Below are 13,280 nucleotides of genomic sequence, written 5' to 3'. Positions count from 1 at the left end.
CCTTTAGTCCATGAACTTGAGCAAGGCTAGGAAATAACTTGATACTTGAAAACAAGGCTTGAATCGTGGAACAAGGTAACGAGGAACAAGAACAAGGTCCGTGGAATAACTTGGTAAAATCCGTGGAACAAGGCAAGGTTTAGTCCTGGGAAACAAGGCAAGGTTCGTAGGTAAACAAAGGCTGGGAAGCAGGAGCGAAGGCAGGAAACAAGGACAAGGCTTGAGCAGGAACGAGGCTTGAAACGGAGCGCGCTGTCCAAACACAACTCGCTCCGGAGGCTGACGAATTGACTCCGCAAAGTTACTCCGCGGGTAAAACACCTATATAGAGTCTAACTTTCCCGCCGAGAGCAGTTCTCTGGGAACCAGAAACGAAAGCTAATCTCTGAGACCAGATGTTTGACTCCTTAAAGATTCTCATGGAAAACAGGCTTAATTGGCAAATTCTTAGCAATTATTCTCGCACTCCTGCGCGAGGCTGCTTCCAAACCTCTCTGTTGTTTACAAAACTCATGGCGAGAAAACACTGGAGATGTAGCCTCAGTATTTGTTTGACATACTTCTGGAACATAATCCTCTTGCAGGTGCAAGGTTCCCAGATCTGGCTGGGAAGAATCTGTCTGGGAAGAATCCAGTTCTGACTGGGAAGGTAAAAAACCCAAGTTTTCTTCTTCATCAGGCATCACAATGTCATGAGCAGGACTACAAGGCCCATGGGTCATCACACTATCCCCCTCCTCAAGCCCCCTCCCAAACTGGGACTCTCTCCCCGAGGCGCGAGGTCGTGGCTTGGCGGGATAGGTCTGATGGAAGCGACGGGTTAGATCAGGAGCGTGAACTGTGGAAGCGTCTTCCCAAGAGCGTTCCTCAGGGCCAAAACCCACCCAGTCAATGAGATATTGCAGGCGGCGGCGGTGAAAGCGAGAATCCAAAATGTCCTGAACCTCGAACTCGTCCTCCCCATCCACCAAAATAGGGACGGGGGCCGGCCGGTCTACATCTGGCCGCACACCATCCGCCGGAAGGAGCAGGGAGCGGTGAAACACTGGGTGAATGCGCATTGAGCGCGGAAGTTGGAGTTTGAAAGTCACGGGGTTAAGTTGCGCCACCACTGGATAGGGGCCAATGAAACGGGCATCTAACTTCCGGCAAGGGCGATGGGAGGGCAAAAAGCGAGTGGACAGAAAAACCCGATCTCCTACCTTGATTTCGGGGCCCGGCTGGCGATGTTTGTCCGCGTGACGTTTATAGTCCTCCTTGGCTTGTTCCAGTTGCTGGAGCAAAAGTTGTTGCACCGCTGTGAGTTCCTGCAGCCAATCTTCTGCTGCGGGAACTTCTGAAGTTTCAATGACAGGGGGAAAGAAACGTGGATGGAAGCCGTAGTTTGCAAAGAACGGCGTTTCTTTTGTAGAAGCCTGGACTCCATTGTTGTAGGCAAATTCCGACAGTGGTAACAGAGAAGCCCAATTGTCCTGTTGGTAGTTTACATAACAGCGAAGGTACTGTTCCAAAGTGGCATTGGTGCGCTCCGTTTGCCCATCCGTTTGGGGATGATGAGCTGAAGATAAACGAGAGTCTATGCCCAATAGTTTTTGTAGTGCCTTCCAGAAACGAGAGGTGAATTGGGATCCACGGTCTGTGACCAAACTCTTGGGCAATCCATGTAGTCTGAAAACATGTTGGAGGAATAAATCTGCAGTCTCTTGGGCCGTGGGAAGACCTTCACAGGGAATGAAATGGGCTAACTTGGTGAAAAGGTCCACCACCACTAGGATCGTGGTGAATCCACAGGAAGGTGGTAAGTCAGTGATAAAATCCGCAGAAATTATTTCCCATGGGCGAGATGGGTTAGGAAGGGGGTGTAGAAGCCCTGAGGGCTTCTCCCTTCTTATCTTGGAGCGCTGGCATACTGGGCAGGTGTTAACATATTTTTCCACATCCTTGCGGATCTTGGGCCACCAGAAATCTCTTAGGATCAAATGCATGGTTTTAAATAGTCCGAAATGCCCTGCTGGTTTGCAGTCATGACACAGACGAAGTGCTTTTTCCCTGCCCGGTCCGGGTGGGATATAAACATGATTTCTATAGCAAAGCAGTCCATCTTTAAGCGAAAAGGGAAAATGCAGGCCTTGACGAAGTTGGTCCTGCGCCCAGGCATCTGCTTGTTGACTAGCCCTGATTTCTTGAGCACAGATGGGCCCTGGAGTAGAGGGAGTTGAATCAATGGGAGTGGATTTGGTGTTCCCCACTGTGAGCGTGGCAAAGTTCTCGGGTTGTAATAGTTGGGATTCAAAGGTCTCCTTGCGTCCTGCAGCGTATTCCGGTTTACGTGACAGGGCATCTGCTTGCTTGGTTTGGGCTGGGGTCACATAATGAATCTGGAAGTTGAAACGTTCAAAGAATAAAGCCCAACGTTGCTGCCTCTGATTTAGCTTGCGGGCAGTTCTTAGATGTTCTAGATTCCGATGATCAGTGTGGACTTCAATGGGAAATTTGGCCCCTTCTAGCCAATGTCTCCAAGTTTCAAAAGCTGCCTTTATGGCTAATAGTTCTTTTTCCCAAATGGTATAGTTCCTCTCTGGTGCGGTTAGTTGACGAGAATAATAGGCACAAGGATGAAGGTGATCTCCCACCGGTTGTAGGAGCACAGCCCCAATTGCCACATCAGAGGCGTCCGCTTGCACCACAAAAAGGGTTTCAGGATCTGGATGCTGAAGGATTGGCTGGGATGTGAATAATTTCTTTAGTTGCTGGAACCCTTTCTCTGCTTGATCAGTCCAGCGGAAGGGCTGTTTTCCACGGATGCAGCTAGTGATTGGGTCAGACCAGCGGGCAAAATCTGGAATGAACTTACGGTAATAGTTCGCGAACCCCAAGAATCGCTGCACCTCCTTCTTGTTAGTTGGCGCCCGCCATTCCAATACTGCTGAAACCTTGGCTGGATCCATGGAGAGCCCTAGAGGCGAGATACGGTATCCAAGGAAATCTACCTCTTGTAGATCAAAAGCGCATTTTTCTAGCTTGGCATAAAGTCCATGATCCCGCAATCGTTGCAACACCATTTTGACGTGGTTCTCATGTTCTGATTGTGATCTAGAAAACACCAAAAAATCGTCCAGGTAGATTATCAAGAACCTATCTAGATAGTCCTGGAAAATGTCATTGACAAAATGCTGGAACGTTGCGGGAGCTCCGCATAATCCATAATTCATAACTCGGGACTCGAATAATCCGAATTTAGTCTGGAAGGCGGTCTTCCACTCGTCCCCTTCTCTGATGCGAACTAAGTTGTAAGCTCCCCGAAGATCCAGCTTGGTGTAAACCTTGGCTCCTCGAAGTCGGTCTAGTAGATCCGAGATTAAGGGCAGGGGATAGCTGTTCCGCTTGGTGATATTATTCAATGCTCTGTAGTCCACCACCAAGCGTAATTCCCCTGACTTCTTCTTCACAAACATTACTGGGGAGGCGGCTGGGGATTGAGAGGGTCTGATGAATCCCTTGCGAAGGTTTGTCTCTATGAATTCCCTGAGAGCTTCTTGCTCTGGTTCAGTCAGGGAGTAGAGATGCCCTCGCGGGATCGGGGCCCCCTCCACCAAGTCAATGGCACAGTCATAAGGTCTATGTGGGGGTAATTTTTCGGCTTCTTTTTCATTGAATACATCCCAATACTCGGAGTACTTCTTTGGCAAGGTGATAATGGGCTCGGTGTCTGTGGCATGGCAGACCTTGGCTACGAGGCAATGGTTTTGGCAGTACTTTGAAGCAAACTGCAGTTCTCTGTTGGACCAGGAGATGCTTGGGTCGTGAAGTGTCAGCCATGGAATCCCCAAAATCACAGGGAAATGGGGAACCTCAGTAACAAAGAAGGAAATCTCTTCCATATGTTCCCTTATCCACATCCTGGTGGGTTCCGACCACTGGCTTACGGGGCCCGTCTTGAGAGGGCGGCCATCGATGGCTTGCACCACACGGGCATTCTTGAAGTCATGATATTGTAATCCCAGAGAGTCGGCATACTCTCTATCAATGAAATTGTTGGTAGCTCCTGAGTCTATCATGGCGTGGATCATGACGGGTCCCTTTTTTGCTGACCATAAGGTGACCACTAGAAGGAACAGGACCCCGGTTGGCGGCTCTTGAATGGGTTTCTTGACCGGGTTGGCGAGCCTCTCTACGCCCGGTCGTTGGCTTCCCCCGCCGGCTGTGTGCCAGCCGCCTCAGACGTCTTCGTCTCCGTGGAGGACGCCGCCGCAAGACGGGCGGCGGGCTTCCCTTTGGCTGGGCACTCTCTGGCGAAGTGGCCCCCATTCCCGCAATACCAACAGAGATTTAGGCGTTGGCGGCGGGCCTTCTCGGCGGCATCTAATCTGGGACGCACATTGCCCAACTGCATCGGCACCTCCTCGCTCCCTCTGGGGTATGGGGATGGTGGTGGGGGTCTCCACACTGGACGCGGCTGAACGCTGGCGGGAGCGGGGGGTTTTGCCCCAGCTCTACCGCTCTGGCCTCGTACCCACTGCTTCCTGTTGGCAATCATGACTTCAGCCCGTAAACATTGATCGATGAGTGCTTCCAGCGTTTGGGGAGGATCCACCTTGGAGATTTCCTCCAGCATTTCAATGTTGAGACCCTCCCGAAATTGTCCTCTGAGGGCAACATCGTTCCAGCCGGTGTTGTGGGCCAGCACTCGGAACTCGGCTATGTACTGAGACATGGGTCTGTCTCCTTGGAAGAGGCGGCGGAGTTTGTGCCCGGCTGCCTCCAAATTGTCCTCGATTCCCCAGGTCGCCTTAAGGTGGTCCAAGAAATGTTGCGCTGACCTTAGATGTGGGGAGGCTTGGTCGAACAGAGCCGTCGCCCAGTTAGCCGCTGGCCCGTCTAGGAGACTGTAAATCCACGCCACCTTGATGTCTTCCTGGGGAAACTCGGCATCACGGGCCTCTAGATAAGCTTGGCATTGGCGACGGAAAACATGAACCTTAGAAGCTTCTCCAGTAAACTTGGTTGGCAACGCCATGGCCGGAAGACGGATTCCGCGTTCCTTCAAACCCTTTATTTCTCCATCCTGTGCATTGAGCTTATCACGGATTCGGTCCACCTCATCCTTGTCGATGGTGTAGGTAATCGGCTGGCCGCTCGGCCCAGGTACGACTCCGGTAGACATTCTGGCCGAGGTTAATTGGTGCTTAGGGTGGCGGAGTCAAACTGTCACGACCCAGGCTACAGAGCACCAATAACCATACGCAGAGGCCAGAATCTATCTAATATCTTTATTAAGGAAATATATAAAGTTAGTAAAAGCAAATGTAAAAGTTAGTCCAGAAGCAGACCTTTCAAGAAAGGTCAAAATTAGTCCAAAGAAACAATGTCCAATATGAAATATTAAGGTCCAAAGTTGTAATCCAATAACCGAAACACTCACTTTGCCAGGCAAAGTGAGGGGAGATGACAAGGTCCTTTAGTCCATGAACTTGAGCAAGGCTAGGAGATAACTTGATACTTGAAAACAAGGCTTGAATCGTGGAACAAGGTAACGAGGAACAAGAACAAGGTCCGTGGAATAACTTGGTAAAATCCGTGGAACAAGGCAAGGTTTAGTCCTGGGAAACAAGGCAAGGTTCGTAGGTAAACAAAGGCTGGGAAGCAGGAGCGAAGGCAGGAAACAAGGACAAGGCTTGAGCAGGAACGAGGCTTGAAACGGAGCGCGCTGTCCAAACACAACTCGCTCCGGAGGCTGACGAATTGACTCCGCAAAGTTACTCCGCGGGTAAAACACCTATATAGAGTCTAACTTTCCCGCCGAGAGCAGTTCTCTGGGAACCAGAAACGAAAGCTAATCTCTGAGACCAGATGTTTGACTCCTTAAAGATTCTCATGGAAAACAGGCTTAATTGGCAAATTCTTAGCAATTATTCTCGCACTCCTGCGCGAGGCTGCTTCCAAACCTCTCTGTTGTTTACAAAACTCATGGCGAGAAAACACTGGAGATGTAGCCTCAGTATTTGTTTGACATACTTCTGGAACATAATCCTCTTGCAGGTGCAAGGTTCCCAGATCTGGCTGGGAAGAATCTGTCTGGGAAGAATCCAGTTCTGACTGGGAAGGTAAAAAACCCAAGTTTTCTTCTTCATCAGGCATCACAATGTCATGAGCAGGACTACAAGGCCCATGGGTCATCACATTTCCAGGCTGTATGGCCATGTTTCAGAAGTATTCTCTCCTGACGTTTCGCCCACATCTATGGCAGGCATCCTCAGAGGTTGTGAGGTCACAACCTCTGAGGATGCCTGCCATAGATGTGGGTGAAACGTCATAAGAGAATACTTCTGGAACATGGCCATACAGCCCAGAAAACATACAACAACCCTTTGGCTTCTTAGTGGTGATCTGGATGGATGTGTAGCAGTTGTTAAATCTAAATCAAACCTCAAACATTTCTGGTGTTCTTGAATTACTTCTGATGCATTAGTACCAATATGCTGTAAAAAGAGAATCACTGTTCATGTTAACATTAGGAGAATATCCATACTTTCTGCAGAAATCTAAAACATATTAAAAGCTCTCAGCACAAATTGTGGTCAATTCATGAATACATCCAGTTGTTAGGTGCTCTTGGACATATTTACAAGAAACTCTACAACATTGTCTACAACATTGTCTACCTATCACTGAAATTGGCTGTTACCTTAGACAAAAGTATGATCAGGTGTGATCTCTGCATAACCTAGGTCAGTGGTTCTCAACCTGGGATTCCCAGATGTTTTTGGCCAACTCCCAGAAATCCTAACAGCTGATAAACTGGCTGGAATTTCTGGTAGTTGTAAGCCAAAAACATCTGGGCACCCCAGGTTGAGAACCACTGATCTAGATATATGCTGAACATTGATGATGAACTTGAATAATGTATTGTATAGTTTACAGCTTCCTACGGACCCCCAATTTCCACCAAAAATGTTTCACTAAAGATAAGATTTACCCTTGACAACTCTTTAAGATATAACTGGCCCTTTTGCCACATGGAAGGCAGCTTTTTTTTTTCAAGCCAGGCATAACAAACCTAAAACAGAAGGAGGAGGGCCTGAAAATACGATGGAATAACATAGCACAAACTTTCTAGGTCCTTGAAGACTCTGTTGGCCATATTTGGGTTCATTTTTTCTTTGGGCATATTTTGGAGAGGTACATGTTGCTGGCTGTTTTCTTAAAAAAATATTTTGATACTTTCAGAGATGTTGGGGTTTTCCCAAGGTGGTTAATTCTTGCCACTTGTGTTTGGACAGTGCTGTTTTGCCTATATGGAGACTTGCATGTGGAGAATGTGTTTGCTGTTGGAATATGTGGCAATAAATCACACTCAACTTTCTATTCAGGCTCCAACATTATCCATGCCAGAAGTCTTTACTTGAATCATGCACCTGTATTTACTCTTGAATGAATTACTGGAGAAGGTGTTTTCAAAAGCATCATGTGGTTTGAGACGGGGGGGGGGCTACTTTAGTTAAAATTTCAATACAAAACCCAAATTAAGGGGAGCAGTCCAAGGTTGTGTACAGACTATCTTTTATGCATGGCCTCTTTGGTGTGTCAAAAGCTAGAGTCAGCTGAGTTATGTTCCAAGAAATAAATGATTTGTCTATATGTCTCCCTTTAATAGTTTGGGGTTTGTGCAGAGAAATTACAGTGTATATTTTAATCATGTAAAGGCAAGCCCTTTTAATCATCTTGACAACACTTTGTTGGCCTTGGCTTACATATGAGCTCTGTTGCAGTGCACAGGCAAATACTTTTAGACCAGCCATAAGTTTTACAGTCAAAAGCTTATTAAGCTCTTTTGGGTGCCACTGAAGTACCTTTGAAAGAGCCTTGTCTACTGAATCAGAAACTAATTTATCCCCTCTCAGTTTGAAATTAAGCAGTAAATAAATTAGTGTTACTTTGGTTGCCTCCAAGGAAGCTCAGGAAAAACTATAAGCATGCAGCCCATTTTGGATTCTAGTAGGAAACATCTGTGCCAAGAGCAGAAGGAGGGGACTGGAAAGCAATGCGTCAAAGGAGTTCTTTTAATTTTTAAAATCCCTAGCCCTATCCCCATTTTACCCTGATGCTAGATTCACCCAGCTTCCCAGTCACAGCCATTGTGTTTCTATGGTACATGAATATCTGTCACATTTATATGTGGACCACCAAGTTGGACAGTGTGGGTGTTAGTATGTGGGGAGCTTCAACAAGAAGCATGATTGCAGTAGACACAGATAGTGAAAGCTGGTGGTTTCCATGGTGAGGGTCAAATCTAGGTGGGTTCGAGAGTGCATCTCCACTGCAGAATGAATGCAGTTTGACATCACTTTAACTGCAATGACTCCATGCTGTTAGATCACAGGAGTTGTAGTTCTGTAAGATCTTTAACCTTCTTTGTTGGTGCTTCACCAAACTACAACTCTCAAGAATTCAATAGCTTTCATTAATGGCAGTTAAAATGGTGTAGATAGTGTAGATGCACCCTTAGTTTGAACCTCTGTGGAGCTATCAAAGGTGCTGAAATTTATTAAGCACTTTTACTGCTCTTGTAACATTTAGACTAAAACCCAGCACTGATTCATTGTCTCACTGGCATGGAATTCATCATGTGCTGCCAGTCAGAGGGAGAATTTAGAGGCCAGGAGAGGCAAAAGCAGTAAGAGGAGAAGGAAAGAGAAAAGATTTTTGCAAGTGCAATATTTGATCCTGGTCAAAATCTTACCTATTGAGAAAATGGTCTCCATTCACTTAAATGAATTTCCTTTTTCTATGTGTGAAATATCATGAGACAGAGTAAAATAATGAACACTACAAAGTCCAGAAAACAATCATGAAAATGTTGTATGTCTTTCGGGCTGTGTGGCCCGAAAGACATACAACAACCCTGTGATCCGGCCATGAAAGCCTTCGACAACACAATCATGAAAATGTTGAAATTAGAAGGTTAATTGGGAGAAAAGTTGTTGATCCATATTTGACACATTGAAGTTTTGGTGATTACTGTAATAACCCAAGAAATTGCCATGTTTTTGTCTAGGTACGATATTGCAATTCATTGGATGAAGAAGAGAAAAGAGAACTCAAACTCTTCAGCAATCAGAGGAAAAGGGAGAACTTAGGCAGAGGCAATGTGCGACCATTCCCAGTCACCATGACCGGAGCCATTTGTGAGCAGGTAAGCTGAGGATATAAACCTTCATAAGTGTATTTCTGGCAATCAGGATTTGATAGTTTTACAGTTTTTTTCCTTGCCATGAAAAAGTTGACAAAAACTGTTTTTGCCCAGGGAACTTAATTTCTGTGCAGATTTTTAACAAGACTGTTTTTCTGTACAGAAAATACTATTTTCTGTGCAAGAAACCTATTTGTGCAGAACAGATAATAAATTGTGGAGATCTGTGTACATGGAGGATTCTCCTCATAGGTTTTCTCAAATATGTTTGAATATTCTTTCCATCCCAAAGGTAGGACAAGTTTTTTATTTTTTACCAGCCTGTTGAGTTTTTTTGTTTGTTTTTTTAGTCAGAGGCATTTTCAATCTTGTGATGTCAGCAGAAAAATTTGTTCTTTCTCTTGATGCTTTGAAGAATCTTGAATATGATTTTTATCAATGTAATTTCCAGCAGAGTTATGGAGTTTAGGGCATGGATAGCCAGGGTGTGTATTTGCATGTTAATCTGGGGCTGCTGATAAGAAACCAGGAAACAATTTCTATCTCATTATCTTCAGGGAGATGTCTAGACCACAAGCCATGAATAAATCAAACTGGCTGACAGCTAGAAACAAGTGATGCATCTGTTTGCTTGCACCAATCTCAACAGGAATTCATCCAAATTCTGAAGCCAAAATAAGTAACCTAAAAATCAAATACATGTAGAGGGTTTAATAATATATGCTGAAATACATTTAGTGCATGTTAATGGAAAGTGATTAGAAAACAACCCTTGAAACATATCTGGGTTAAACATTTTGCTTCTCTAAAGTTTTTGAATAATACATTTCAGCACTTAGTAATGGTAAGAATAATATTTATTATAATAAGTATTATTATTTTATTTCTTACCTGCCTCTCCTCATAGCTTAAGGTGGGTTACAGAATAATTGAAACACATAAACATTATAAAAATACCACAAACACACATATTTCTATAAAAGGTACATATGGTTTGACTATCAAATCTGATTTGCCCTTTTTTATTTTGCTGGAAAAGCTACCAATATGTTTATTACTGAATCACACCAATTCTTGCTTTCAACAAGGTTTCCAGTTTCTCAGTCTGAAAAAATAAGTAGAACTGAGCAACTGCCACAATGTGCCTGTGACTATCTAAATCACTGAATAGTTCAAGCTATCATCAGTGCTGGTGGACGTGATAACAGTTTTGCAGTTTTATCTATAGGTAATTCTTACAAATAACACAGAATGAATCATGTACCACTTACGTACAGCTCCTATTACCCCATGATGCAGTTAACATACCAATCTCTAGTATGATATTAGTGTTCCAAAATAAGCTACAATCAGAGATGGAACTGGGGTGCTATGTTTAGCTGGGATAAGAGACAATGGAGAGTTGATATAATAGACATATTTACATATCTGAAGGGATGTCATATAGAAGGTGAAATGAGCTTGTTCTCTGCTGCTGCAGAGAATTTGCTGTTGCAGATTCAAATTACAAAAAAGAACATTCCATCTAAAACATTAAGAATAAATTCTTTACTGTAAAACTTGTTGAACATGATTGCCTTGAAGGTGCTGTTTCTTTTTTGGAGATCTTCAAACAGAGGACTGATTGCCATGTTTCAAGAATATATTAGTACTGCATTCTTGAGTGGAAGGGGTCTGGGCCAGATTATCCTTTCAGTCCTTTCTAACTGTGTTTCTATGGGAAGAATGTTTATTAATAACCATAAGGAGAAAGACAGTGCTTGGGCTAGCACATACAGGAAGATACAATTTGCCAAATAGCTTGGACCTGAGTTGTATAAACAGCACTTTTAATTTTAGCCCACCAAAACTGGCCACCAGTGGAGCTGTTGCAGCAACGAGGTTGTGCGCCCCTTAAAGCCCGCCCCACAGTTAACAATCTTTGGACCAGTTGAAGTTTCCAAACACTTTTCAAAGGCAGCCTCAACCAGAGCCAGGGTGTAATTTAGACATGTACCACCAGATCCAGTATTTCAAGGAACAGGTGCAGTTGGTGCACAAGCTTTAAATGTGCAAAGATACTTCTGGTCACCACTTCATTTCACTTTATTTCTTAATTAGTCGCTCTCCACCAGAGTGCTCCGAGTGACTTACATTTTAAAATATCATTCCACAATATAAAAACATTCAACATAAAAACATTCAACAGTGACTATTTGGCAAATTAGATCTGAATTACTTAAATGCACAACCAAACAGCCAAGTCTTGAGCGCTTTTCCAAAAGGTCGCAACTCCGACATTCCTCTAACATATGGAGGCAATGAATTCGACAGAATTGGAGCATAGGTCGAAAAGGCTCTACGCCTTGTAGCTTCCAGGTGTATCTCCCTAGGGCCCAGTACGTATAGGAGATTTTCCTGGGAGGTACACAAAAACCTGGGCCTCCAGGTTCAAATCTGGGTCCAGGAGTAAACTTAAACTATGAACCCATGTCTGCGAGAGAAGTATAACCCCATCTAACACAGGGCGAATCCCTATTCCCCGATCTACATTCTGACTTTCTCAACCTTTTTATCTTAGAACAGTGGTTTCAACCTGTGGGTCCCCAGATTTTTGGCCTACAACTCCCAGAAATCCCAGCCAGTTTAACAGCTGTTAGGATTTCTGGGAGTTGAAGGCCACCACATCTGGGGACCCACAGGTTGAGAACCACTGTCTTAGAAGAACTGTTATGTCTCAAAGAACCGCTACATAACAAATATTATATCTACGGATTTAAACATGGGGGGGGGGTTGCAATTATAATCTTTTGTGAAACCCCTAGTTCTTTCATGGACTACTATCATTCCAGAGAACCAGGAGTGAAAAATCCTGCTTTATTATTTAGTAAATTCTCAGTTTCTTTCAAATGCTCTTATGAGGAGAGCCACTGTTCAATTCTTCTCCTCTCAAAATGTGGTCTGAGGATATTCCTCTTTAACATCTCTTGACAGTGTGGAGGTCAAATCAATGGAGGAGACATAGCTGTCTTTGCATCCAGAGCAGGGCATGGCATTTGCTGGCACCCCCCATGCTTCATCTGCAGCGTTTGCAATGAGCTGTTGGTAGATCTTATTTACTTCTATCAAGATGGGAAGATTTATTGTGGCCGGCACCATGCAGAATGCCTGAAGCCTCGGTGTGCAGCGTGTGATGAGGTAAGTCCAGCCAAGCCATTATGAGCTTTGATGGAACTGGAGTCCTTCAATCATAGAATCATAGAATCATAGAATAGTAGAGTTGGAAGAGACCACATGGGCCATCCAATCCAACCCCCTGCTAAGAAGCAGGAAATCGCATTCAAAGCACCCCCGACAGATGGCCATCCAGCCTCTGCTTAAAAGCCTCCAAAGAAGGAGCCTCCACCACGGCCCCGGGGAGAGAGTTCCACTGTCGAACAGCTCTCACAGTTCTTCACTTTCTTATAATGTGTTATTTTTCCTGTGTTGCATGATGAATTATTGCAGATTTCAAATTCAGCTTGTCATCTGTCTTTGCATCCACAGCTTGTGACTTGCAAGTGAGGAAAGATGTAAAATTTCTCAAGATTGGTCTACAATATGTTAGCCCCTGTAGTGACATGTGTGGTTCCAACAGTCGGTACAAATCCTTATGACTGTGGCAGTTCCCTACTAGTTTTTAACTGTGCATGCCCTTATGATACTGGCAAATGAAGAGCTATCAATTGCTGACCTCGCATCAATAAAGCTTCCCCCCCCCCCCAACTTTTTTCAGAAGGAATAACACAGTAATTGAACAGAATATTTTCAATCTCCACTTTTCTTTCTGGTAGCCAGTCTACAGGTGGAAGATGGATGTGAAGGGAGAAAAAATGCAGCATGTGGAGAATTCTCCTTAAGCATAGAAATGACTTTTATTTTCTAGTTTATGAAAATAACCGTTTCATATCAGTTGACCCCAAGTAACATAATACAAAGTTCAAGACACTTATGTGCAAAAAATGCAATTTTTTTCTAGGTTTCCATACCATCAAACACATGAGTGGAATGAGTGGAAATCATCAAAGTAATCTGTGTCTGCCTCCACTGATAACATTAAAACATTATGCAC

The 13,280-nt window shown here is 44.4% G+C and overlaps 1 protein-coding gene across 2 annotated transcripts in view; it reads left to right on the top strand.

The window, feature by feature from the left end:
- prickle2 (prickle planar cell polarity protein 2) overlaps window positions 1-13,280 on the top strand; it is a 328,576-nt gene that overhangs the window by 257,716 nt on the left and 57,580 nt on the right. For both annotated transcript variants that reach the window (XM_003223588.4, XM_008114998.3), the window contains 2 exons: window positions 9,056-9,193; window positions 12,164-12,367. In XM_003223588.4, the coding sequence (XP_003223636.1) occupies window positions 9,056-9,193; window positions 12,164-12,367 (342 nt within the window). The remainder of the gene's footprint in view (window positions 1-9,055; window positions 9,194-12,163; window positions 12,368-13,280) is intronic.

This window comes from Anolis carolinensis, chromosome 2 (genome assembly GCF_035594765.1).
Source record: "Anolis carolinensis isolate JA03-04 chromosome 2, rAnoCar3.1.pri, whole genome shotgun sequence".
Lineage (NCBI taxonomy): Eukaryota > Metazoa > Chordata > Lepidosauria > Squamata > Dactyloidae > Anolis > Anolis carolinensis.
This window is presented reverse-complemented; position numbering and strand designations above follow the sequence as displayed.